Raw genomic sequence first — 26,847 nt, 5'->3', positions numbered from 1 at the left:
GTGTTGCCTAGCTTCACCACCTGGGGGCGGCAGTCAGGAAGTCCAGGACACAGTTGTATAGGGAGGAGTTCAGTCCCAGGGTTGTGAGCTTTGTGATGAACTTACAGGGCACTATGGTATTGAAGGCCGAGCTGTAGTCGATGAACAGCATCCTCACATATGCATTCCTTTTGTCCATGTGGGTAAGGGCAATGGCAATTGCATCATCCGTGGACCTGTCAGGGTGGTAGGTGAATTGGAGAGGTTTGAGTCTGTTGGGATGTGATGTGGTCTTTGACTAGCCTCTCTAAGCACTTCGTGATGACGGAAGTGAGTGCTAATGTATATGTATGCCCCAGGAAGACCCCATTGTGTGAGATTATATGAGTATGTTTATGCCCAGTGTGTGCAATGTTCCTGTGTTTGTATAACACCCACTTTCTTTCATAAAGGTGCAGCTGCAGCCAGCTACAATAAGCAAACCTGCTCAGGCCCCATTCACTAATAGAATGTATGAGTGAGCGCTGTGAAAGAAAGCAAAACAAAAAGCCACCGCTGCTGTTACAGAAATCTGTGAGTTTGGATCATAAATGGACATAATTACATCTCTGATTTGTGTTTCTGTGGTAAAACAATTTGAATGCCTCTCAAATTATTTTGTAAATACATTATGAGGAATTTGAGCTGCGTTTCAGGGACCTCACAAATCAAAATGTAATTTTGGACTCATGACGGCTGGAGGAACATTACCGTTGCTCACACTTTAGGCCCTGATGCGTCGCCTCGCCAACGCTCCCAACACTTGTTCAGGCAGGAGGTATGGCGCCATTATTTTGGTAATGTTGCCTCTAAATTGCTTGTTTTATTAGGGCTATTCCGTGCTCCATTGAGCAGTAAATTTGTAATAAGAAATACAATGACTTTTTCTTCGTCTCGGTCTCGGCAGTGCATTCGTTCCAGTTTTTTAAATTCCTTTGTCTGGATTGCGGCATACAGTGGGACCCATTCTCATTCCATTCTATTACGCTGTACGCTGTTTGATAATGATGCTTTTCCCACCAATGACTGGAAATGACTTGGGATGAGGCCTGCATTCTCGCCATGCTAAAACACACAGGAGTAGGACTAGATGTAGTAGGCCTAGATGTAGTCCTACCTAGGGCTGTTGCAGTGACCGTATTACCGGCAGTCATAAATCATGACCGCAGGAAAATTCCACTTGACCGTTTAGTCACGGTAATCTCATTTTATGCACTCTGGACATGCTTTGGTAGTACCCAACTTTCTAGCAACCATGGGGTCCTAATGGCCTGGTACTCAGGGCTCTATTGTCCCTCTAACCACTGACATAAATGCAATCGAAAATCACATTGAACATTATCATCAAAACAGTGTCCTGCTTTTAAAACACCACTGTGATGATCAATTTAAAGAAAGAAGTTCAGCAGCAGTTTGAAATTGTGTGTAAAACATGGTCGTTGTGGATCTAGTTTAAAAGCTTAACACAACAAAATGTATAGTGCTTTCTAAGGTGATGATTAATTAAAAACACCAATACGCATATTAGAGCTTATGCATAGGCTTATGAGCCCAAGCCCGAAAAGAAACCTGAATGAAAATTGATACAATACATAGCCTATCGCATATTATGCATGGCAGAAAAACAAAATAAAACAAAACATAATTGGTCTGGCCTATATTCTAAAATTAAACACATTTGAGTAATCTCCTTTGAGTGTGGACCATATTATTATGCATACTGGATGGACTGGTTACCTTATGCTACCTCAAATGTCTATCTATGAGTCTTGGAGAGAACCTATAGCCCTAGTCAAGGGCTGCCCAACCCTCTTCCTGGAGATCTACTGTCCTGTCGGTTTTTGGTCCAACCCTAATTTAGCGTATCTGATTCAGCTGGTTGAGGTCTTGTTGAGCAGCTAATTAGTAGAATCAGGTGTGTTAAATTAGGGTTGGACTGAAAACCCACAGGATGGTAGATCTCCAGGAAGAGGGTTGAGCAGCACTGCCCTAGGCGATTCATCGATTGTGCAGGGTGGATTACAGTTAGCCTACAGTTATAGTGAATTTGTATTTGTAATAGCCTAGTAAAAGGGATTTTTTTTCTTCATAATTCGTTGGATGATATTACCTTAAGCTATACAGAATCTCACCACGATGTGTTTCCGTCTTCTCCCCTCGCTTCTTTATTCCTTTCTCGAGTGCTCAGATAGAGGGGCTGTCAACAGTTTAGTGAAATATGTTTAGTTGTGAAAACAGATTTCACTTGGTTTCCCAAATTAAGCACTGGGTAGCTGCAGGAACCAGGTTCGAGAGCCCATGGTATACAAAGTTTGTGCAGAATATCACCTGTCGCACAGCGAAAGCATGCTCCTCAAACAGTGGCTGATGCTTGGAGTGAAATAAGGGTTCTTATATTTATTTCTCAGCTGGCATCATTGAAAAACGGACCGGCGGAAAAGCGCATGGCCTCCATTTACTGTTCAAGTGCATCTAGATGACAGGTAGGCTACTTTGCCCTGCCCCTGTTCCTGCCCATTGGATAATGGGCCATTCTAATCTAAACTCATTTTACATATTAGTAAAGACAAGATTAAATTGAGAATAGTCTGATGTGTGAAAATATGATCACTTGATGAGAGGTCAGCTGTACAGACTTCTTAAGTCATCAATAGCCTATAGTTGCATCATGCAGCCCATATGTTTAGATCTTTAACACATTCTAAGGTTTGTATCATTCACAACTAAAGTTACCAAATAACTCTAAATCTAGTGTGTAGGACCTAATGAGCACTTTATGCTCAACATAGCCACTTCATATGCGCTACTCCGGAATGGGAAAGATCCTCTTTTTTTATTCAGCTAAATTATATTATTTTTACTATAAAATCATATCATATAAAATAGCCTATCTTGTCTGCTAAATTAAGTAGCCTACAGTTTATGGCATGCCACATAGCCAGATAACATACAGTAAGCCAACTCATATTCTGTTCTTCTGAAATACATTTTCTTCATATCATAATGTTTCTTTTAGACCTGCCTAAAATAAATAAAGGATTTATTGTGATGGTGTCTAATTGATTTATTCTACTTTTTAAAATGTAGATGTTCCGAAGGCGTACATCAGCAGCTTGTATGCGTGGAGGTCTGGAGATGCTGAATGTGTTTGCTAATTAACGGTCAATTACCGTGAGACCGGCAGACTTTTGCATGACAATAACCTGCTGACAAAATGTTATAACCGCCACAGCCCTAGACCTAACCGGGCATACATAGTTAAATAAATCCCGTTCTCCATCAACTTTAGAAATAGCCTTGTTAATTGATTAACATCAAACAGTATGATATTGTCTTGAGTATCCTATGAGCCGTCAGATTCAGTGCAACCCCTGTCTCTGCTGAGTGAGGGATTTGGAGAAGACTGGAGTCTGAGCATTGTAAAGCTGGCCAACATGGATGGGCTCTCCTAGTCTCTGTCCACACCTCCCTCCTTAGCCAGCCAACACTGCCTCACACACTTCAAGCACTGTTAAGCCCACTGTTATCTCCCCCTCTAGAAAACAAGCCTGTCTTTTGAAGAGTGCAAACACTCGCAATAACAACGAGAGCTGTATGAGTGGTGTCTCCAGAAAGATCACTCCTGTCTTGTGTTTATCAGAAGTGTTGGGATCAGGTTCCGGCACAGCTAGACCTAATGCATCCTTTTATACTAGTAAAGTGGACAGGACAGCACTGTTGTACTGTCTGATACCTGGTGCTTTCACCTATGGGGCATTTCCACTTGAGACGTACCCCATTGTTTTACCAAAAAAGATCAGACTTTTGTGTTTCCAGCCTCCTCGGAACGGCTCCGTGTCTCACCGTGCCATGGCCTCGGTGGACCTGCTCTGACTTGGGGCAAAGGCCAGGCCACTGGTACTGTTCAACCTGCATTTACTTAACATAGGCTAACTGAGCTAGGGCTGCACAATTAATCGATTGCACATTGAAATCGTGTGCAGTATCTATATTGCAATAGTCCTCTTTAAAATAACCAATCTCAAATCAAAGTTTATTTGTCACGTGTGCCGAATACAACAGGCGTAGCATTTCACCTTACAGTGAAATGCTTACTAACCAATAGTGCGGCGGGAAAAAAGTGTGTGTGTGTGTGTGTAGGTAAGTAAAGAAATAAAACAACAGTAAAAAGACATTTGAAAATAATAGTAGCAGGCTATATACAGACACTGGTGAGTCAGGCTTATTGAGGTAATATGTACATGTAGGTATGGTTAAAGTGACTATGCATATATGATGAACAGAGAGTAGCAGTCGTCTTTAAAGTGAACTCTGAGGTAAAAAAAAATAAAAAAAGCAAAAACTTAGTTCTTTGTATTCACATTTTATGTTCAGAAAAAAACCAAGATCATTTTCCAACGTTCACTCGATTCACTCTTGAGTTTTTACAAAGTGCAGGACATGCCATTCCATCAGAATATGTTATTGGACAGCTACTGTAGATGTAGCTAATGGATTGCATTTAGTTAAAAGATGAGACATAATTGTAATCAGAAGATACCGCATTTAAATACATGTTAATGTAAATATTATTGGTAAAATAATAAACAGAAGAATAACTGCAGATTAAATAATGCTGTAATTCAAAATTGTACACCCAATGTACACTACTGCCCCTTTAAGAGCTAGAATAGATTTTGTACCTTCTCACACTTTTGTACCTTTTTACACTATTCAAATCCCACAATCGAATAAACAGCTTATAAAGCTCTCTTAGCTGAACTAAAAACTCCACACACATTTTGGAGTTTCTGTTCATCCTTGACAATCGCTAATCAATATCCCAAAAACACGAACCTGTGGTGTAATCATTATCCAAACAGTCAACTAAAATGAGAGTTTGTTGGACAAATTCAGGTAGGTTCCTCCCCGTTTCGTTCCGTCTGCTTCCGTTAAAGAAACGTTTTGCAACAGAATCGGCATAATGAATACGCCCCTTCACATCTTCTTCTCTCTTTTGTGGTACCAATGTGAGGTGTCATGGCAGGGAAAACACTGTTGCAGTAGTCTAGTGTGAGGGGTTACGACAGTAGTCTAGTGTGAGGGGTTACGTCAGTAGTCTAGTGTGAGGGGTTACGACAGTAGTCTAGTGTGAGGGGTTACGTCAGTAGTCTAGTGTGAGGGGTTACGACAGTAGTCTAGTGTGAGGGGTTATGTCAGTAGTCTAGTGTGAGGGGTTACGTCAGTAGTCTAGTGTGAGGGGTTACGTCAGTAGTCTAGTGTGAGGGGTTACGACAGTAGTCTAGTGTGAGGGGTTACGACAGTAGTCTAGTGTGAGGGGTTACGACAGTAGTCTAGTGTGAGGGGTTACGACAGTAGTCTAGTGTGAGGGGTTACGTCAGTAGTCTAGTGTGAGGGGTTACGACAGTAGTCTAGTGTGAGGGGTTACGACAGTAGTCTAGTGTGAGGGGTTATGTCAGTAGTCTAGTGTGAGGGGTTACGTCAGTAGTCTAGTGTGAGGGGTTACGACAGTAGTCTAGTGTGAGGGGTTACGACAGTAGTCTAGTGTGAGGGGTTATGTCAGTAGTCTAGTGTGAGGGGTTATGTCAGTAGTCTAGTGTGAGGGATTACGACAGTAGTCTAGTGTGAGGGGTTACGACAGTAGTCTAGTGTGAGGGGTTACGACAGTAGTCTAGTGTGAGGGGTTAGGTCAGTAGTCTAGTGTGATGGGTTACGTCAGTAGTCTAGTGTGAGGGGTTACGACAGTAGTCTAGTGTGAGGGGTTACGACAGTAGTCTAGTGTGAGGGGTTACGTCAGTAGTCTAGTGTGAGGGGTTACGACAGTAGTCTAGTGTGAGGGGTTACGACAGTAGTCTAGTGTGAGGGGTTATGTCAGTAGTCTAGTGTGAGGGGTTACGACAGTAGTCTAGTGTGAGGGGTTACGACAGTAGTCTAGTGTGAGGGGTTACGACAGTAGTCTAGTGTGAGGGGTTACGTCAGTAGTCTAGTGTGAGGGGTTACGACAGTAGTCTAGTGTGAGGGGTTACGACAGTAGTCTAGTGTGAGGGGTTACGTCAGTAGTCTAGTGTGAGGGGTTACGACAGTAGTCTAGTGTGAGGGGTTACGACAGTAGTCTAGTGTGAGGGGTTACGACAGTAGTCTAGTGTGAGGGGTTACGACAGTAGTCTAGTGTGAGGGGTTACGACAGTAGTCTAGTGTGAGGGGTTACGACAGTAGTCTAGTGTGAGGGGTTACGACAGTAGTCTAGTGTGAGGGGTTACGACAGTAGTCTAGTGTGAGGGGTTATGACAGTAGTCTAGTGTGAGGGGTTACGACAGTAGTCTAGTGTGAGGGGTTACGACAGTAGTCTAGTGTGAGGGGTTACGACAGTAGTCTAGTGTGAGGGGTTACGACAGTAGTCTAGTGTGAGGGGTTACGACAGTAGTCTAGTGTGAGGGGTTACGACAGTAGTCTAGTGTGAGGGGTTACGACAGTAGTCTAGTGTGAGGGGTTACGATCAGTAGTCTAGTGTGAGGGGTTACGACAGTAGTCTAGTGTGAGGGGTTACGTCAGTAGTCTAGTGTGAGGGGTTACGTCAGTAGTCTAGTGTGAGGGGTTACGTCAGTAGTCTAGTGTGAGGGGTTACGACAGTAGTCTAGTGTGAGGGGTTACGACAGTAGTCTAGTGTGAGGGGTTACGACAGTAGTCTAGTGTGAGGGGTTACGACAGTAGTCTAGTGTGAGGGGTTACGACAGTAGTCTAGTGTGAGGGGTTACGACAGTAGTCTAGTGTGAGGGGTTACGTCAGTAGTCTAGTGTGAGGGGTTACGACAGTAGTCTAGTGTGAGGGGTTACGTCAGTAGTCTAGTGTGAGGGGTTACGTCAGTAGTCTAGTGTGAGGGGTTACGTCAGTAGTCTAGTGTGAGGGGTTACGTCAGTAGTCTAGTGTGAGGGGTTACGTCAGTAGTCTAGTGTGAGGGGTTACGACAGTAGTCTAGTGTGAGGGGTTACGACAGTAGTCTAGTGTGAGGGGTTACGACAGTAGTCTAGTGTGAGGGGTTACGACAGTAGTCTAGTGTGAGGGGTTACGACAGTAGTCTAGTGTGAGGGGTTACGACAGTAGTCTAGTGTGAGGGGTTACGACAGTAGTCTAGTGTGAGGGGTTACGACAGTAGTCTAGTGTGAGGGGTTACGACAGTAGTCTAGTGTGAGGGGTTACGACAGTAGTCTAGTGTGAGGGGTTACGTCAGTAGTCTAGTGTGAGGGGTTACGACAGTAGTCTAGTGTGAGGGGTTACGTCAGTAGTCTAGTGTGAGGGGTTACGTCAGTAGTCTAGTGTGAGGGGTTACGACAGTAGTCTAGTGTGAGGGGTTACGTCAGTAGTCTAGTGTGAGGGGTTACGACAGTAGTCTAGTGTGAGGGGTTACGACAGTAGTCTAGTGTGAGGGGTTACGACAGTAGTCTAGTGTGAGGGGTTACGTCAGTAGTCTAGTGTGAGGGGTTACGTCAGTAGTCTAGTGTGAGGGGTTACGACAGTAGTCTAGTGTGAGGGGTTACGTCAGTAGTCTAGTGTGAGGGGTTACGACAGTAGTCTAGTGTGAGGGGTTACGACAGTAGTCTAGTGTGAGGGGTTACGTCAGTAGTCTAGTGTGAGGGGTTACGACAGTAGTCTAGTGTGAGGGGTTACGACAGTAGTCTAGTGTGAGGGGTTACGACAGTAGTCTAGTGTGAGGGGTTACGTCAGTAGTCTAGTGTGAGGGGTTACGACAGTAGTCTAGTGTGAGGGGTTACGACAGTAGTCTAGTGTGAGGGGTTACGACAGTAGTCTAGTGTGAGGGGTTACGACAGTAGTCTAGTGTGAGGGGTTACGACAGTAGTCTAGTGTGAGGGGTTACGACAGTAGTCTAGTGTGAGGGGTTACGACAGTAGTCTAGTGTGAGGGGTTACGTCAGTAGTCTATTGTGAGGGGTTACGTCAGTAGTCTAGTGTGAGGGGTTACGACAGTAGTCTAGTGTGAGGGGTTACGTCAGTAGTCTAGTGTGAGGGGTTACGTCAGTAGTCTAGTGTGAGGGGTTACGTCAGTAGTCTAGTGTGAGGGGTTACGACAGTAGTCTAGTGTGAGGGGTTACGACAGTAGTCTAGTGTGAGGGGTTAGGTCAGTAGTCTAGTGTGAGGGGTTACGTCAGTAGTCTAGTGTGAGGGGTTACGTCAGTAGTCTAGTGTGAGGGGTTACGACAGTAGTCTAGTGTGAGGGGTTACGTCAGTAGTCTAGTGTGAGGGGTTACGTCAGTAGTCTAGTGTGAGGGGTTACGACAGTAGTCTAGTGTGAGGGGTTACGACAGTAGTCTAGTGTGAGGGGTTACGTCAGTAGTCTAGTGTGAGGGGTTACGACAGTAGTCTAGTGTGAGGGGTTACGTCAGTAGTCTAGTGTGAGGGGTTACGTCAGTAGTCTAGTGTGAGGGGTTACGACAGTAGTCTAGTGTGAGGGGTTACGTCAGTAGTCTAGTGTGAGGGGTTACGACAGTAGTCTAGTGTGAGGGGTTACGACAGTAGTCTAGTGTGAGGGGTTACGTCAGTAGTCTAGTGTGAGGGGTTACGACAGTAGTCTAGTGTGAGGGGTTACGACAGTAGTCTAGTGTGAGGGGTTACGACAGTAGTCTAGTGTGAGGGGTTACGACAGTAGTCTAGTGTGAGGGGTTACGTCAGTAGTCTAGTGTGAGGGGTTACGACAGTAGTCTAGTGTGAGGGGTTACGACAGTAGTCTAGTGTGAGGGGTTATGACAGGGGAAATGTTGTTGCAGTAGTCTAGTGTTTGGTGTGGGAATAAGTGAACCTGGGGAGCTTTGTGTTCACATTGCCCTAAAAAAAAGGAATTCAAGTGAACAGAACTCAGACCACCTCTCAAGATGGTCTGTTCACTTCGGAGGCTCTTTTGAGGGGTCAGAGTTCCTTTGGAGTGTTCACACTGCACAAAACAATTAAACGAAGCGCATTGAGTAAAAAAAAAATGGTCTGAAAGGGATCAAGGGTGTGAACCCCCTAAGATGGCAGGCTGTTTTTTTGCAGTCAAACGGTCAAATGCAGTCAACAGATTGTTACAAACAATAATGATGCTGCTTTCCACTTTGCAACAGTTCACCCTAGGGTTTTGATCTATATCGCAAGTCAAATCGCAATCCCAATACTTGCTAAAAGAAATCACAATTACAATTTTTTTTCTCATATCGTGCAGCCCTACATTGAACGTGGGTTGACACCTTGCATGGTTAACACCTTATCACAAAGCAAATGTTTTGATTCAGAAGTTGTTGATTCTGCTCTTCACAAGTCTTTAGTGTCACACTCCTGATGGAAACACTAACACTAGAGCTGACATTACCATAAACATTGACGACACTGGTGTCTCAGGGGGAAATGCCCCAGTGTGTATGATGGGAATGGTTTGATAAGGTGCATCTTCTCTAAATGGAAATGGAATCACAGGCATGCTCGATGATGCTAGACATGAGTCTCTCTCTTAATGGAATGTGTGCAGTATCAGAGTGGGGAGTTGCATAATGTAATCACTGGGTTGGTCCAAAACTTCAGATATGTTGTGCTGGTTCTGAGAGGCTTGGGGAAAGGGAGATGTGGAGAAACAGGCAAACAGCAACGGGAAGTGAGAATAGGATTTTGATTGACATACGCTTTAGTCATGAATGTCGTCAGCTAGCGGAGTACTCTCTAGAGGGCAGATAGATGGCAACAATAGTTTTTGGTCACAAACGGCAAGCACCCAATCCTTTAGCTGCCATAGACTCAATCAGGGCTTCCCTGCCCTAAGACGTGTGTGTGTGTGTGTGTGTGTGTGTGTGTGTGTGTGTGTGTGTGTGTGTGTGTGTGTGTGTGTGTGTGTATGACAAAATGGAGTCAGCAAGTGGATTGCATGAGGAACTGTAATGCTATTAGGGCTGGGCCGATGTTAGTATCATGGAAAGGAAAGGAAACAAAACGCAAAACGTTTTGTGATCCTGGAATGGTCATGGCCCTAACTGCTATTATGTGAAATATGGAGTTTTCCATTATACAACATCATCTTTACACTCTTAGAGATAACTTAGGAATTATTCTGCATGAAGAACATTTATTTTTGCAATGATTTTTTTTTTGCAGAGGAAATATTTTTTCTCTCTAAACAATTTCAAGTGTGGATTCCCTCCCTGAGCACCATGCTGTTGTGATTTACGTGCATGGTGTTTGAATGGAGTATTATGCAAATGTTTATCAGGTAGCCAAGTGCATTTCCATAGCTATTAGTGTAACTGTTAATGTCAAATCAAAACAGCCATGCTCTCTGCAGCTCTCTCCCGATTCCAACTACCAAGTACAAACTGAAGTGCCACAGCCAGGAAAACATCAGCGTTCTCGTTTACCAGAGGATCAGACAGGGGGCAGAATGAGTGTGCAGCAAGTTAGTCTGTGGAGCTGCAGGTAGGCCTATCTCCGCAACACTGCCCTTTTCCCAGCATGCCGCTTGGTGACGGACAGAATGGCTTAGGCCCCCAAGAACCGACCTGTCACACAGGAAGACGGATGGTGTGAGCAGTTTTCCTGGTGTTGTTACCTGCCAAGAGGACATATTCCTGGGGAGAGGGGACACGGAGGAGGAGCTTGTTTAAGCACAAGTTCTTTAACACAGACTGGACAAGACCGGACCGGCACCAACGGCCTAGACATGCTCGTCTACTGTATGCCCATATGCGCAGTTTATTGCAGTATGGAGTAGGCAGAGCAATGTATGTGATGCTAGTAGTATCTTAAAGCCATGTGGTACACCTCTGCTTTCCCTGTATAGGCTTATTCTGTTCATAGCATCATAGCTGCTCACTGAAATTCTCTTAATAGCTGTAAATAGGCTTTGGAAAGTAAGGCTGTCTTGAAAGAGCAGATTTCTATAAGCAGCTTATGGTATTTCCTCCTTCTCATTATGTTGCTTAACCTGCTCATTGTATGTGGAGATACTGTGGAATTATTTCAGACATATCCCGTATGGTGTATGGATGGCGCTAATAATGTGGTATTATGATTACCAAGAGCTGGCAAGTGTCTTCGCTGACATTTTCAACCTCTCCCTGACCCTGTCTGTAATACCTGTATGTTTCAAGCGGACCACCATAGTCCCTGTGCCCAAGAACGCCAAGGTAACCTGTCTAAATGACTATCGCCTTGTAGTCCCCTCCTGTACAACCTGTTAACTGTTTATCTATCCTATTTCCTAGTCACTTTATTCCTAGTTATATGTACATATCTACCTCAGTTATCTCGTACCCCTGCACATCGACTCAGTACTGTTACCCCATGTACAGTGTATATAGCCAAGTTATTGTTATTTATTCCTGTTATTACTTATTATTTCTCTATTTTCTTTCTCTCTGCATTGATGGGAAGGACATCTAAGGAAGCATTTCACTGTTAGTCTACACCTGTTGTTTACGAAGCATGTGAAAATACAATTTGATTTGATGCTTGAAGCTTATGACACATTGTGGTCCTAGAGTTGCAGGGGTTAAAGTGATATGAATCACGCCAGAGCAGTGGAAGGCACACCGTTCACTGCAGGAACTCTTCTCACCAAGTCACCGCGAAACCCAGAAACGTGCCGCGTTCATCTCCAATATGCTCATCATAATGACCTCGGCTCTTTCCCTCGTTGCTATTCCTATAGAATGCCACTATTGGTTTGGATGACAGTATGCTAGCCTTTATCGAGACATTGGTCTTGAAAACGTATGACCATACATCTGGTTATTGTCTCCCTCCAGAGTGACTAACATTCTCCACACTGGTCTAAGGATTTGAACTCTGCCTCTCTGCCATTGTGTGGCACTTAGTCCAGCTCTGGAATCGTTAGTTTTGGCATTGTGTGGACCCAGGTGGACGAGGCTAACGAGGAGTCAGCTGTCATGAGGGCAGTGACAGGAGGATGTGATACTGTAGCAGGCAGCAGAGGTCTAGGCTGAGGATGAACCCCTGTAGAGCTCCACAGAGACGGCATCATTAGATTCAGCCTTAGAGTGGGCTTTACCTGGCTTGGAGAGCAGAGACGCAGCAGGATGGAGAGTGCAACAGCATTGCACAGTTCAGAGGTCATATACTCTGTTTTCGGTGGCTTACCATTAGCCTCGTAGTAGTCATAAAGAAATGAAGGCTTACAAGTTTGTATGCTGCATAAAACTCTCGACTTCGTTACAGCAGCAGAGCAAAGTGATAGGCCTAGATGTGTTCTCGATACAACAAGTCATTATGTAGATTCTAAATGGTTAAAAGTGACTTGGAGAAGTAGCTTTTCATATTATCCCAGAATGTTATTAAATTCCGTTATTTATTGAATTGAGAGTTTGAAACGAGAGTATGAAACAATACCCGCTCGAAGCAGAATCTATTCATTAAGATTCAGTATTTTTGCAACGGAGGAGTCTTATTAGTTGCCGTACTTATGAGAACACAAACGCAAGGGATCTTTCATAGGGAGTTAGTGAGGGATGGAGAAAGAGAGGGGATGGGCACAGTATAGGCAGGTCTGCTAACAGCCAGACAGAGTCAGAATCGTGCACTAGGCATATCTATCCGCAATCAAAAGCTGTGTCACAATGGAATGCTGTATTTCGCAATTTCCTGGCTTGCAATGACTCGCAACTTCAGTAAAGCAGGGCCTATCATCATGTAATAGGCTAGGATATTTTACACGCAACAGATCGAAGACTGAACACTCTTGCGTCATTAGCAAAGAGAAAGATCACAGAAGCAAGGTGTCATGACATTGCCCTCTTTGGGTACAGCGAGCACTATTCCCCCCTCCCTCTGCACCAGCCCTTTTCTATGCACCATCCGCCTCCCTCTGTCTCCCACACCCAGGCTGCTGTGGTCAGAAGAGGTCATAAATTCCTAGAGAAGATCCTGCCTTATGGCCAGACAGTATAGAGAGAGTGAGTTTTCATAGAGAGGACAAAGGAATTTCTTCCGCTTCACAGAACTGGAGGTCCGAACAGTATTTATGTTCTGGAGAATTATAAAAGATCGGTGAAGAATCCAGCTACGAACTGGTCCGTTTGGTACAATTTTGTGAAACTCATGAGAGACAATACGGCCACATTACCATAACGCTGTTTATACAATAGCCTCAGTTATGAGGCGTACATCTAATTGTTGTATAAAATGAATGAGTGGGAATGGAACTGTTTGTGAAATGTGATTTTGGACTGTTTAATGAAGGAAGCTCCAATTCCCTTTGGAGTTTAACTAAATCAGAGGACCGCCCATGAGCACAGTTATGGTCTGGCGTCATGGGACAGGCCCTTTTCGGATGTTCCGAATAAAACCCCCACCTGGGTTTTCTATCACCAGACCAGCTTACCTCGATAACGAGAGGGCCAAGGTTTGAGAGAAGACCGAGCTTACCTCAATTAAGAGATGGCTAAAGGTTGCAGACCAGCTTACCACGAGAGGGCCAATGTTTGAGGGGAGACAATAAACCTGAGTATAAGTTAAGGTTTGAGTAGATGGCTGAATCTTTTAACCATACCACGTGGTTAAACTCTTAGACTATCGATACCAACAGAATAAGAACAAGTCTTTGATATTAATTACTAGTCTGCAGGTAGGAATTCAGTATCATTGAACGCGAAGACCGACAACCGGCGAAACATCTATCCTATAACGACATGAATGAATGTCACTCTGAACTATGCATTCTAACCACGACAGAGAGAGAGTGGACAAACTCTCGAACAGAAGTGAACTTTTCAACAGAGATTCCGATGACACACTGAGCGTAAATATATCTATATTGATTGCAATTATTCGGAATGAGTGACCGTTCATGGGCAAAGGATTAGCATTTCAATTGTTATAATTATCAACTCTGTCGTGCCTTCTCAGCTGACCCTCACTCCCCTTTTGTCTAACAAGCCGCCACGCCGGTTTAGCCCACTACGGCACATTCTCCTATCATTTCCTTGTAACCATATCTACTGTTTGTTATGCATTTCTGTGAATTACCTAGTTGGTAAATAAATTATTTTAAGACAATTGATGTATGGATGACTCATAGTGAAGACTGGGTTTGTGCAGATAACCAACAATTGACGACGTTTGGAATGAGAAGAGGTAAATAATATTTCATTAATTCGAAGACTAATTGATCAGATATTAAAATATCTGAAAGTTATATTAGGAAAATTATAACTTTGTAATCTGAGTATTTTACTTGGTGCCCCGACTTCCTAGTTAATTACAGCTACATGATTAATCAGTTTAATCGCGTAATAATAATTAGAGTTATTTGATAAATAAGTCTTCAATTTTAATGATGCCAAAGACACGACAAAGGTGATTACACTTTTTTTTGGGAGGGGGGGGGCATAAAATATTTTAACATTAAGGGTCCCAATTTCATTTAATGTTTAAACTTTCACACCCCTAATAGACAATGTTGGGGTTGCAAATGTCCTTTTAACTTTCTACTAATAGTGTTTGAATCCCTTATCCAGAGGAGACACTGAATCTGTTCACTCTTTGATTGTCCCTGTGTGTTTTCTGTCTCCCCAGAGTTTTGATTAGTCTTCTACATGTAGCTGCCACATTACTTGCAATAGACTGAAACACACACTGGGAAGCTGGAAACTGGACCTGCTCAGTCTGACTTCCCCTATCCTCTCCATGGTGTGGCATGCAGACAGACAGTTAGCGAGTGCATTTCATTTTGAGGGCGAATACTGGACCCGCTGCAATTTATCTACCGCTTTAACAGATCCATCGCTATTCACACGGCCATAACACATCTGGACAAGACCTAACACCTCTGTGAGCATGCTATTCATTGACTACAGTTCAGCATAAAACACTATTGTTCCCTCCAAGCTCGACACCAAGCTCAGAGCCCTGAGTCTGGACCCCGCTCTCTGCAACTGGATCCTGGACTTCCAGTCGAGCAGACAACAGGCTGTGAGGATTGGCAGCAACACCACCTCTGTACTGACACATAACACAGGGGCCCCCAGGGGTGTATCCTCAGCCCTCTGCTGCACTCCCTGTTCACCCACGACTGTGGCTTTGCACGACACCAACTCCATGAAGTTTGCTGACGACACCACGTTTGTAGGCTTGATAACCAAGAAAGATGAGTTAGCCTATAGGGAGGAAGTAAGTGAACTGGCATTGTGGTGCCTGGACAACAACCTCTCCCTCAATGTCAGCAAAACAAAAGAGTTGAATGTTGACTTCAGGAAGTAGAGGTGGGAACATGATCCATCAAGCTGATCCACATCAACGGGACTGCAGTAGAGAGAGTCAGCAGTTTTAACTTCCTCTGTGTTCACGTTACCGAGGACTTGACATGGACCAACACGGCCACCACTGTTGTCAAGAGGGCGCAACAGCGTATCTAGGTGGCTGAAGAAATTCAGCATGCCACCCCGGGTCCTTTCCAAATACTACTGCTGCACCATCGATAGCGTCCTGACCGGTTGTATCGCGGCCTGGTACGGAATTTCTACGTCCACAAACGCAAGGCCCACGAGCTTGTGGTGAAGATGGCCCAATACATCACTGGGACTGTGCTCCCACCCATCCAGGACATCTACTTGAAACGGACCCTGAGGAAGGCCCATAGCATCATCAAGGACCCCACCCACCCCAGCCATGAACTGTTCTCTGATTCTGTTGGTATGTACAAGCCATCAGAATGCTGAACACTTGAACTGGACTGACCACCTGCTCTAATTCTCTGCACTTTAGCACATGCACTCACGTACGCTACACACCTCACATCTGCTGCTACCAGACTCTTATTAGGATTGGTAAATACTGCACAATTTAAACACTTCCCCCACAATCCCCCCTTCCCCAAAATATGTGTAAATATTGTACAATAAATCACACCCCTTGATTTTTCCCACATTTTGTTGTGTCCAGACTGAATGTAAAATGAGATTTTATGTCACTGGCATAAACTCAATACCCCATAATGTCAAAGTGGAATTATGTTTTTAGAAATGTTTAGAAATGTATTAAAAATACAAATCTGAAATGTCTTGATTAGTAAGTATTCAACCTCTTTGTTATGACAAGCCTAAATAAGTTCAGGAGTAAAAATGTGCTTAACAAATACGTTTCATGGACTCACTAAGTGAGTCACTAAGCAATAAGTGTTTAACATGATTTTTTTTAATGACTACCTCATCTCTGCACCTCGCCCATACAATTATCTGTAAGGTCCCTCAGTCGAGCAGTGGATTTCAAACACAGATTCAACCACAAAGACCAGGGAGGTTTTCCATTGCCTCGCAAAGATGGTCACCTTTTTTAGATAGGTAAAAAAAAGCAGACATTGAACATCCCTTTGAGCATGGTGAAGTTATTAATTACACTTTGGATGGTGTATCAATATACCCAGTCACTACAAAGATACATGCGTCCTTCCTAACTCAGTGGCGGGAGAGGAAGGAAATCGCTCAGGGACTTCACGATGAGGCCAATGGAGACATTAAAACAGTTTAATGGCTGTGATCAACAACATTGTAGTTACTCCACAACACTAACCTAAATGACAGAAAGCGAACTGTATGCTAAAATGTTTATTCTACTGAGATATTTACTTTGTTTATATTATTTTTTATTGTTCCATTGTCGAGAAGGAACCTGAAAATAAGCATGCTACGAGATACCATGAGTATCCCGTACATACGGCTAATAAAACTTGAAACTTGAATTCTCTCCAGAGTGGTTTGTAGTCTGTGTCTGTCCCTTTATACAGTCCCCCAGTGCACAGGCTTTTACAGCTTAATGAAATATAAGACCACGCTAACTCTGCCGTCCGTAACCCCTGGGCTACATCCTTCCAGAGAGAGAGAGAAGCAGGGCAGAACGTTTGAAATACAAAAAGAGAGGGAAGACGTTGAGGCAGAAGTAACAGCCTCGATGCTGACTGCTGTCATCAGTAAATAAGCTGGGAGTTCATTTGCGTTCATTACTGGGAAATGAGTTAGCCCGGGGACGGCTGTATAACTCAGATTACAGCGGATGCGATTGGAGATGTACTTCTGTGTCTGTCCCTAAGAAAAACGAAATGGAGAAGAAAATATCCATTTTCAGATCCGTCATGCCCTTAAATGGTTCCAATGAAATAGATAGCTGGTTATCCAATACTGCCTGCTTGTCCCTTCCTTCACTTTTAAAGTAGGGATTCCCTATTCTCCTCAACTTTTACTGCTTATATGCACAACTTCTGAAAATGTATTATTGTATTAATATTAGTGTCACAGGTAAAATAAATAACTGTTGTAATCATGTCCTGGTTGTGCATGTTTTTGCATATTGAATGTTAGTGCTGTGTCATGGCCAAACCACACTTAGTATATCTGATTTCATCACTCTACATTCAATAAACACAGGGCTGGCTCTGTTTGGCTCCTTGAGTTCTTTTGTTGTTTTTGTGCTACCTGCTGTTAGAAAGATATGTCTTTCATCTCCCAAAATGTAACGCCCGTACCTCTTAACCCCCACATCAATACTATCAGCAATAGCTCATGGTGGCAGCACACAATTTCTTTGTTTTGTATTTGGAACTCTGATAACTGGCTGTAACAGAGAACACATTTTTCTCTACAAATCTGTCGCCTTCAATGGCTGCCATTGATAAAGAAATACCCTAAATATCCCTCAAGATGTAGGCCTACCTTTTGATGAGCAAATACCAGACACATTGACTAAAATGTAATCTATGTGTGTGAGTCAGTAAGAGACTCACACCAATCCATAAATGCTATATCTTCACACAAGTGTTGTAGACGTGTGACCTTGTTTCCCCTTGTCTAGGAGCAGAGTGTGTGTGTTTAACGTTGGAATACTGCTCCTCTGGTACTGCATGTCGGTGTAAACACTATCTCATCCACTCACTGTTCTTCACAGTCATTCGTCTACATTCCTGCCTGTGTTCGGTGATGTTTCATGTCTGGAGCATTAATGGGTAATGCTCTCTCCAAGTGCCGTTTTTCACTGGGATCTTTCGAGGGTGTCATTACTTCACCATGCGTTTTAAAGGACAGAGTTTTTTTTGCCTTGGTGGCGGCAGCTTCGGAGGAACCTACAATGATGACAGTGTTGGAGAAAAGTGGAAATAAATGAACAGGTTGAGAGAAGTGTTTGTTGTTCTTAAGACGCCACTTAAGGTTGGATGTGTTTTTTTTTGTATGTGTAATCAAGGCCAATTTTCCAAGCGATTGATTCATTAAAGGGTTTATCTCTTCATCCGATAAGTAAACTGCATATGCTCCAATGAAGGTGTCCGTTAAGTCTCAGGCTATTCTCTTTCCTGTGTGATAACACACCAAAGCCCAAATAATGACTTATCAGGGCTCCTTGATCTGATCCCAGTGTGAGATCGACTACTGTCCACAACCACGCTCTGGAGCACTGCCTCTCAATAACCAGTCATTTGTCTGGCTACATAGTCTACCCATTTCCCTCCACTCTATCTGGAGCACCGCCTCTCAATAACCAGTCATTTGTCTGGCTACATAGTCTACACATTTCCCTCCACTCTATCTGGAGCACCGCCTCTCAATAACCAGTCATTTGTCTGGCTACATAGTCTACCCATTTCCCTCCACTCTATCTGGAGCACCGCCTCTCAATAACCAGTCATTTGTCTGGCTACATAGTCTACACATTTCCCTCCACTCTATTTTCCCTCCTCATTATTTTTGTATTTTCTGTCCATTTCCTATCTATGTTGCGCCTTAATCCTCCTCATCCCTTACTCCTCTTCTCCTTTCAGAGAGGACCCTGTCGTGGTCCTATTCTCACCTTGCACCAGGCCTCTTGTCAGTGCTAAGAAAGAACACCTTCCTCATTGGCTCCCTTATTTTTTACAAAAGTAATTTCCTCTGTTCAGTCCCTCTCTGCTGCACATGCCTGCAGGACACTCCATTTCATGTTGCTTTGAACAAATGTCAAATTTTGCGAGGTAGCAGTTTTTTTATTAACATATTTATTCAATTATGACGCCTTATACAGTCCCTGCGTGTGTTCACCTTTTATTCTCTCTCTCCTTCTCCTCCTCTTCCCAGGGGAGAGAGCGCTCAATAATGCAATATTGGTTTAATCCCTGCCACCTTGTCAGAGGCTACTTTGTCTGGGTTTTGTTCCTACTGTAGCAGCCTGAGCTTTTAGCCTCATCTGTAGAGCACGTCTAGAGACACTCCACTCTGCTTGAGGAGCCTCGCTAGTGAGGGAGCCATGTTCCTGGCCCAAGGTCAACGTGCCTTTCTAGGCATGTTCTGGTTGCCCCACTGTTAGCCCACGGCGGAACACCCTGCCAGGATAATGATAGCTCAAGACCATATGTATCCCATCAAGTGCCCTTGTTGCATCATTTGAATAGAGAGGGAGGGTGTTCAGGGGGCAGCTGGATAGACAGCTGAACGCTCTTCCTGAAGTGCTCTCTCCTGGTGTGGAAAGGAGGACTTGGTGGGCAAGTAGGGCATATGGTGTTGTTTGCATCTTTAAAATGGCATGAAATTGGGACAAGGCAGAAATTATAGTGCAAATTAAGACAAGATAATAATCACAGTTGCATTACATGTTTAGATTCATGTTTGTGTGTGTGCCTATGTCTTTGGAATCACGTCTGTTGATGGGCGCATGTGAGCCTAGTATGGGTGTGTTCACCTGCTGTCTATAATGGGCCTGTTCTTTCGACTGTCCTCTCCTGGGTACCCTCTCTATCATGTCTTCTTACTTTTTAATTAGCAGGGCTGGAGGGGAATGTCGTACGTGAGCTGGAGTACCCTTCTTTCTGCAGCCCCTCATCCCATCATGTACCTTCCCTGCTAGCCCTATCTCTCCCTTTGTACCCTCTTCCTCCCCCTCCTCTCCTCTGGAGGGGCACTGGAGCTAATAGAGAAACAGGGCGATGGGTGAGATGACATCTGACTCAGAGACGGGGGGGATGTGTAATGGGCCTCTGTGGTGATGTACTGATTGGAGAGGTCTAACGCTCCTCTCCTCTCTCACAACCTCGTTCTCTATCTCTCTATCCTGCTGACGGTGCCCTTCTCTCCTCTTTTCAGGTGCCAAGGAGATAGTCCTGAAGGCCCAGATTCTGGCTGGGGGACGAGGGAAGGGCGTGTTCGACAGTGGCCTTAAAGGCGGAGTGCACTTAACTAAAGAGTGAGTATCCCACAGGAGGTTGGTGGCACCTTAATTGGGGAGGATGGGCTCGTGGTAATGGCTGGAGCGGAATAAGTGGAATGGTATCAAATACCTCAAACACATGGTCTCCCTCAGCAGCCTCCACTGGAGTACCCCCAACAACTTCCGCCCGGACTCACTTGGGTGTGTGGACCATTCAGAGAGTGTTTCTGTTTTGTTTTCTCGGTAAATACTGCTTCAGAGAGATGTCCTTCTGTAGTCATAGTTTTTTGAAGATCCCTCCTAGATGCGGTGTTGCTTTCCCTGTGCTGCAGTTACCTAGTACGCCAAGTTTGATAGTGTAGGGCAGGTTTTCCCAAATTTCCAAAATAGTGCAAGTTTGTTTTTTGCCCTAGCACTACTCAGCTAATTCAAATAATCAAATCATCATCAAGCTTCGATTTATTTTTTTATCAGCTGTGTAGTGTTAGGGCAAAAAACGAAATGGGGTTCCTTGCGGTCCCCAGCACCGAGTTTGGGAAACGCTGGTTTAGGGACAACTGCCCCCATTTAAACCTTGAAATAGTAAATGTATCATTGGGAAATTGTACTGTGCACGCATCACTGAACTCTACTGTGGTAGGTTACTAGAATGGTGCTCTTCTGTTGGAGCACAAACATATTGTTCTCCTAGCTCGCACATTGTTACAAAATCCTTATCACATACTCTGGCCAGTTACTAGAGATGTTCTCCATGCTAAAATGACAAATGTAACAAAGGTAGCAGCCATCTTAAGGACTGAACTTTGAATTACGACAAATGGCTACCAAATGTGTCGTTGTCACCGTATTTGGGATAGCCGGAAACTTTTCTATGTCAGCCATCCGAAGTTGAGCCTCCCCAGACAGTGACGTGTTCGCACACACTCTACTACCATCTATCAAAGCAGAGCACAACCTCCGGCTTCATTTGTATTCTATAACCAGAGCAAAGCGAGAGCTGGAATGAGACGCGCACACTGCCTTTAAAGAGGAGCTGAAATCAGGAGAGCCGTATTCAAAGAGATGTGTAGACATATTGAAGATTCTCCTAAAACAGCTTTGTCAGAACATGTTACAGTCATGTTACAAATGTGCTGAACCATGTCTTTGTTGAAATGAAAAAGGCTCGCAGGAGCTGAAAATAATTACTCTGTCTATTCTCTGCCACGGTAATACATTTTTGAAAGATGTTTGTCCTCTAGGTTTTTGTTCTTGTTTAGTCTCGATTCAAATATCTATTACTGGAGTGGTTGTAATTGGGCCAATCCTGTCTCTTCTTTGACTTTAGCCCCTCGGTGGTGGGTGAGCTGGCCAAGAAGATGCTAGGTTATAGCCTGACCACCAAGCAGACTCCAAAGGAGGGAGTGAAAGTAAAAACGGTAAGTCACAGCTGAATGTAAAAGATCATTCTGTTTTTCTAATTTCCGGTTTATTTCAATTCAGTAATACAGTTCCATGAAATTAATGACTGCACAAGCATCGGGGCAATAATACATTAGTCTATATATTTTGTTGTTCTCCTAGTTCTGGGGATAGGTCTCTGGTGGAGACATGCCATTTGAAGCCGATGTCATTTGTTCTGTTTTTGTGCTATTTGCTGTCATGGTTCATTGCAACAAATAATACATGCGAGTCAGGGCCTCTCTGAGACCAAAGTGTTAGTCACGTAAACAACCATTTCCAAGTGTCACTAACAAGCAGGAATACAATTTTCCTCACTCACACTCTGCAGCCACCCCAAAAACACACATTTGCAGGTAATGAAGACTTCCTGTCTTGTAGCTTGTGTTTCTCCTCACTCTCTTTCTTTCTCTTTCCCCTTTTAGTGAAATGTGGCCTAGAGCTCCCCATTAACGCTCGCTTTCATTCCTGCCAGCCAGGAACGCACCTCGCTCTGCTCCTGCCCCTGCTGCAAAGTTTAGGAGAAGTATCAAATGAGTGACACATTTGCCATTTTTATAGAAAGTGCTGGCGGGGGTGGAAGTTCTCTACAACAACACCCGGGCTGAGAGGAAAGAGAAAAATGTAAACACAGAAATCCTAACTGCAGAAGCATTGTTGTGAGATGTAATTTCATATTGAAAAATGTGCTGCATTATCTATCCATGGCACGTCAGTAGACTGACATAACACAATTCCTGATAGTGTTTTGTTTTATGAACTAAGCACAGAAAATGGATTTCTTGCAAAAGTGTATCATGATAAATCCTCCCAGAGGGACCTATGGTATGATACGCAGGCATGTATCATGTATTACACATTAAAACAGGTACACACAAGATTCATTTCAGAAAAATCAAGACATTCACAAACATGGGAGATATGATGCTCTCTGGCTGTAGTCGCAGGCCTCCCTCAAAGCCTGTCTCAGATTAGATTAGGCATGGGATCAAAGTAATAAAGTAGCCCGAGAGAGCTGCAGTGATCGAACAGGATCCAGGCCTGAGTATGCGCCCTCTTAACAGGCTGTAATTCTGTTGTCGGGCTCTGTTTCCCTGAATGAGAACCAGGGGCGGCTGTCAGCTTGCCCTTGTAACACGTCTCTTCACTTCACCATACTGCAGCCAACCTCTCCAGACATGACACAGAGCATGGTTCTACTGCCAGTACGGACCAGGGCTGGGGAGAGGGGGAGAAAGTCATAAAAGACAGAGGAGGAGAGAGTAGCAGAGGGAGAGAGGGGCACAGAAAGGCAGTGAGATTGAGAGAAAGACCGGGAGAGGGTGGTAGTGGTGTGGAAAAGGTAGATCAAGACGTTAACCTCTCTGGGCCAGTGGGACGTTTGCGTCTCACCCTAGTAAACAGCCAGTGGAATATCGTGGCGCGAAAAACAAATACCTCAAAAATGCTATAACTTCAAATTCTCAGACATATTACTATTTTACACCATTTGAAAGATAAGACTGTCGTTAATCCAACCACGTTGTCCGATTTCAAAAAGGCTTTACAGCGAAAGCAAAACATTAGATTATGTCAGGAGAGTACCCTGCCAAAAATAATCACACAGCCATTTTCAAAGCAAGCATATATGTCACAAAAACCAAAACCACAGCTAAATGCAGCACTAACCTTTGATGATCTTCATCAAATGACACTCCTAGGACATTATGTTATACAATACATGCATGTTTTGTTCAATCAAGTTCATATTTATATAAAAAACCAGCTTTTTACATTAGCATGTGATGTTCAGAACTAGCATACCCACCGAAAACTTCCGGTGAATTTACTAAATTACTCATGATAAACGTTGACAAAATACATAACAATTATTTTAAGAATTATAGATCCATAACTCCTTTATGCAAATGCTATGTCAGATTTTCAAATAGCTTTTCAGAGAAAACACATTTTGCAATATTCTGAGTACGTAGCTCGGCCATCACAGGCTAGCTAATTTGACACCCACCAAGTTTGGGGCAACCTAAACTCAGATTTACTATTAGAAAAATTGGATTACCTTTGCTGTTCTTCGTCAGAATGCACTAACAGGACTTCTACTTCAACAACAAATGTTGTTTTGGTTCCAAATAATCCGTAGTTATATCCAAATACCTCCGTTTTGTTCGTGCGTTCAGGTCACTATCTGAAGGGTAACGCACGAGCGCATTTCGTGACAAAAAAATTCTAAATGTTCCATTACCGTACTTCGACACATGTCAAACGCTGTTTAAAATCAATTTTTATGCAATTTTTCTCGTAAAATAGCGATAATATTCCAACCGGACAACGTTGTATTCATTCAAAGACTGAAAGAAAAAAATTGAGAAGTCTCGTGAATGCGCATATCAGTCTCACTGTCCCCAGGCAGGCCACTTACAAACTCTGCTGCTGTACTTTGCCCAGAGACAGGAGACACGTCATTCCGCTTTCTGAACGCTTTAGACAGCCAATGGAAGCCTTAGAAAGTGTCACGTAACAGCACAGATGCTGTAATGTCGATAGAGATGCAACAGAAGGACAACAAATTGTCAGACACCATTCAAACAGTTTTAGAAACTTTAGAGTGTTTTCTATCCAAATCTACTAATTATATGCATATTCTCGTTTCTGGGCAAGAGTAGTAACCAGTTTAAATCGGGTACGTTTTTTATCCGGCCGTGAAAATACTGCCCCCTAGCCCCAACAGGTTAAGCTGGGAGAGGAAGAGGGCTGCACTGTCCCTGTTTGCATGGGACATGGAGAACGAGCGTCGTCAATAAGTCCAAATTAACACGGTCCAGTTAGGCTGCAGGAAACTGTTAACAAACAACCAACTTATCTCTATCCCTCTGTCTTTCCATGAATCTCTCTCTCTATTTTCTCTTTCTTCGTTTGCCATCTCCCAGCGCTTTGCTTCATTTTCACTATAGTGTAGAATTAGAACCCCCAGTTCAGTATCTCTTCGTCCCTGCCTGTCTGTCTGTGTCTGAGGACAGTCTGTGATGGGAAGGCAGTAGCCTGACTCTGTAGACCGACTCTCTCCCTACTGACCAGGTGATGGTGGCTGAAGCCCTGGACATCACCAGGGAAACCTACTTTGCCATCCTGATGGACCGGGCCTGCAACGGGCCTGTCATGGTGGGCAGTCCTCAGGGTGGGATGGACATAGAGGAGGTGGCCGACAAAACCCCAGAGCTCATATTTAAGGTACAGTTCTGTGAGCTCTGCAGCAGCATATGTTACAAATGACTACAGATGTGAACATGGAACCTCTCACCATTCACTGGCGGTGTTATCGCTCCTCTCTCCCTCCCCTGATTGGTACAATAAATCCCTTGATCCCTTCTCCATGTGAGAATCTCATCTCTACAAGTGCCTGATAATTATAATGCCATCCTTACAGTATCAGGTTTCCTTTCCTCACATATGGCAGGTTGCCACCACTTAATTGCAGCTTCCGTGATTTAATATGAATATCCACTTTTTGTTATATTACCATGCAGTGTTTTTGAGTCTAAATTCTCTCTCTCTGTCTCTCTCTCTCTCTCTCTCTCTCTCTCTCTCGGTCTCTCTCTCTGTATGTCTCTCTCTCTGACCCGCTCTGTCCCTCTTTCTCGTTCTCTCCCTCGCTCTGCTACCACAGGAAGTCATAGATATTTTCGAGGGGGTGCGAGACGACCAGGCGCTCCGCATGGCAGCAAATTTGGGTTTCAAAGGACCTCTGGAGAGACAGGTGATGGGCCCGGCGAAGCTCTCTGAGCCGCAGTGCAGAGAAGCAGAATAGCGTACACACACTGAAGACCCACAGTACACAACTCAAGAGCTGTTGAAACTGGATAGGACACTGCCAGTCTACTGGGCTCTCTATGCTGGTTTATAGAAGTCCATACGTCCTTATACAACAGACAAAGCTTTATAGATTCACCATTATAGCGCATAACAAAAATGTAGTCACTGAAGTACATTACATTTTTTGGAGTCCTCTCAAAATCATGAACAGACAGTGCTGCTGTAGCCAGTCCTGGCCAGTATAAACTCCACAATTCACATTTGATATTAAAAGTTATTATCTGGTTCATTTTAGAGCCAATTGTCTTGTAGCATTATATTGCTAATTTGTATTCCTATCCGTGAGCAGAGCAGCATAAAGAATTGGATTAGTTCAATGTTAAAATGGGGAAAACGTCTAAATCAACTGAATGACTAGTTTTTTAAAACTGAAATGAACATACACAGTTGTCTGAGAGGTACACCCTGTGTTCTACTAGCCTGTTTTGGTATTGAATGGCCATTGATTTTAACAGGAAAATGATTCGCTAAGTGTCTGGCTTGTCAGTTTAGTTCTGAAACTCTGTGTCTTCTAAAACACAGGTGTCGAATGGAACCTTCTTTGAAATAACTTTGCTTCTTTGAAAACTTTGAGATTACAAAAAGTGTGTGTGTGCGTGTTTGCAGATGTGTGTCTGTGAGTGTGTGGCAGAGAGTAGTGCTTACATCAATTTCTGTCAGGCTTTTTTTGTAATCAAAAGAGCAGCTCGGTGCCAGGGACAGACAGAGACATCCGCTGAACACCGTATTCTTTAAAAGAGGATTTATTACAATGACAGTCACTCCAATAGCAATACTGTGCCTGTTAGGATAATGTGGCACAAAAGACACATTGTAATCTCACTCATAGCTAATACATTAATATGTATTATATACAATGGCTGTATTATAGTGGTTTAATTACTGTTTTATTAGGGTATATAGGTGAAGCTATGATCCCTTATTGATGTCACTCAGTGTAAATGAAGGTGAGGAGACAGGTTAAAGAAGGATTTTTAAGCCTTGAGACAAATAAGACATGGATTGTGTATGTGTGCCATTCAGAAGCTGAATGGGAAAGACAAAAGATTGAAATGCCTTTGAACGGGGTGTGGTAGTAGGTGCCAGGCGCAACAGTTTGAGTGTGTCAAAGAACTGCAAAGCTGCTGGGTTTTTCACGCCCACCAGTTTCCTGTGTGTGTCAAGAATGGTCCACCACCCAAAGGACATCCAGTCAACTTGCACAGCTGTGGGAAACATTGGAGTCAACATGGGTCAGAACTCCTGAGAAAGGGGGTAATTTTAAAATTGTATTTTTCAACACCTGCACACATATACATGTGCGCACACGCACAAAAACACATGCGCACATGCACACACATGCTCTGTGTGTATAAGGGGATTTGCCATG

At 43.7% G+C, this 26,847-nt stretch overlaps 1 protein-coding gene across 2 annotated transcripts in view; it reads left to right on the top strand.

Moving 5' to 3' along the window:
- The window catches only part of LOC115150777 (succinate--CoA ligase [GDP-forming] subunit beta, mitochondrial), a 124,695-nt gene that overhangs the window by 44,755 nt on the left and 53,093 nt on the right, over window positions 1–26,847 (top strand). For both annotated transcript variants that reach the window (XM_029694446.1, XM_029694445.1), the window contains exons 3-6: window positions 20,105–20,204; window positions 21,496–21,586; window positions 24,684–24,836; window positions 25,273–25,362. In XM_029694446.1, coding sequence (XP_029550306.1) covers window positions 20,105–20,204; window positions 21,496–21,586; window positions 24,684–24,836; window positions 25,273–25,362 — 434 coding nt within the window. The remainder of the gene's footprint in view (window positions 1–20,104; window positions 20,205–21,495; window positions 21,587–24,683; window positions 24,837–25,272; window positions 25,363–26,847) is intronic.

The sequence above is a fragment of the Salmo trutta genome, chromosome 16, assembly GCF_901001165.1.
Source record: "Salmo trutta chromosome 16, fSalTru1.1, whole genome shotgun sequence".
Classification (NCBI taxonomy): Eukaryota; Metazoa; Chordata; class Actinopteri; order Salmoniformes; family Salmonidae; genus Salmo; species Salmo trutta.
This window is presented reverse-complemented; position numbering and strand designations above follow the sequence as displayed.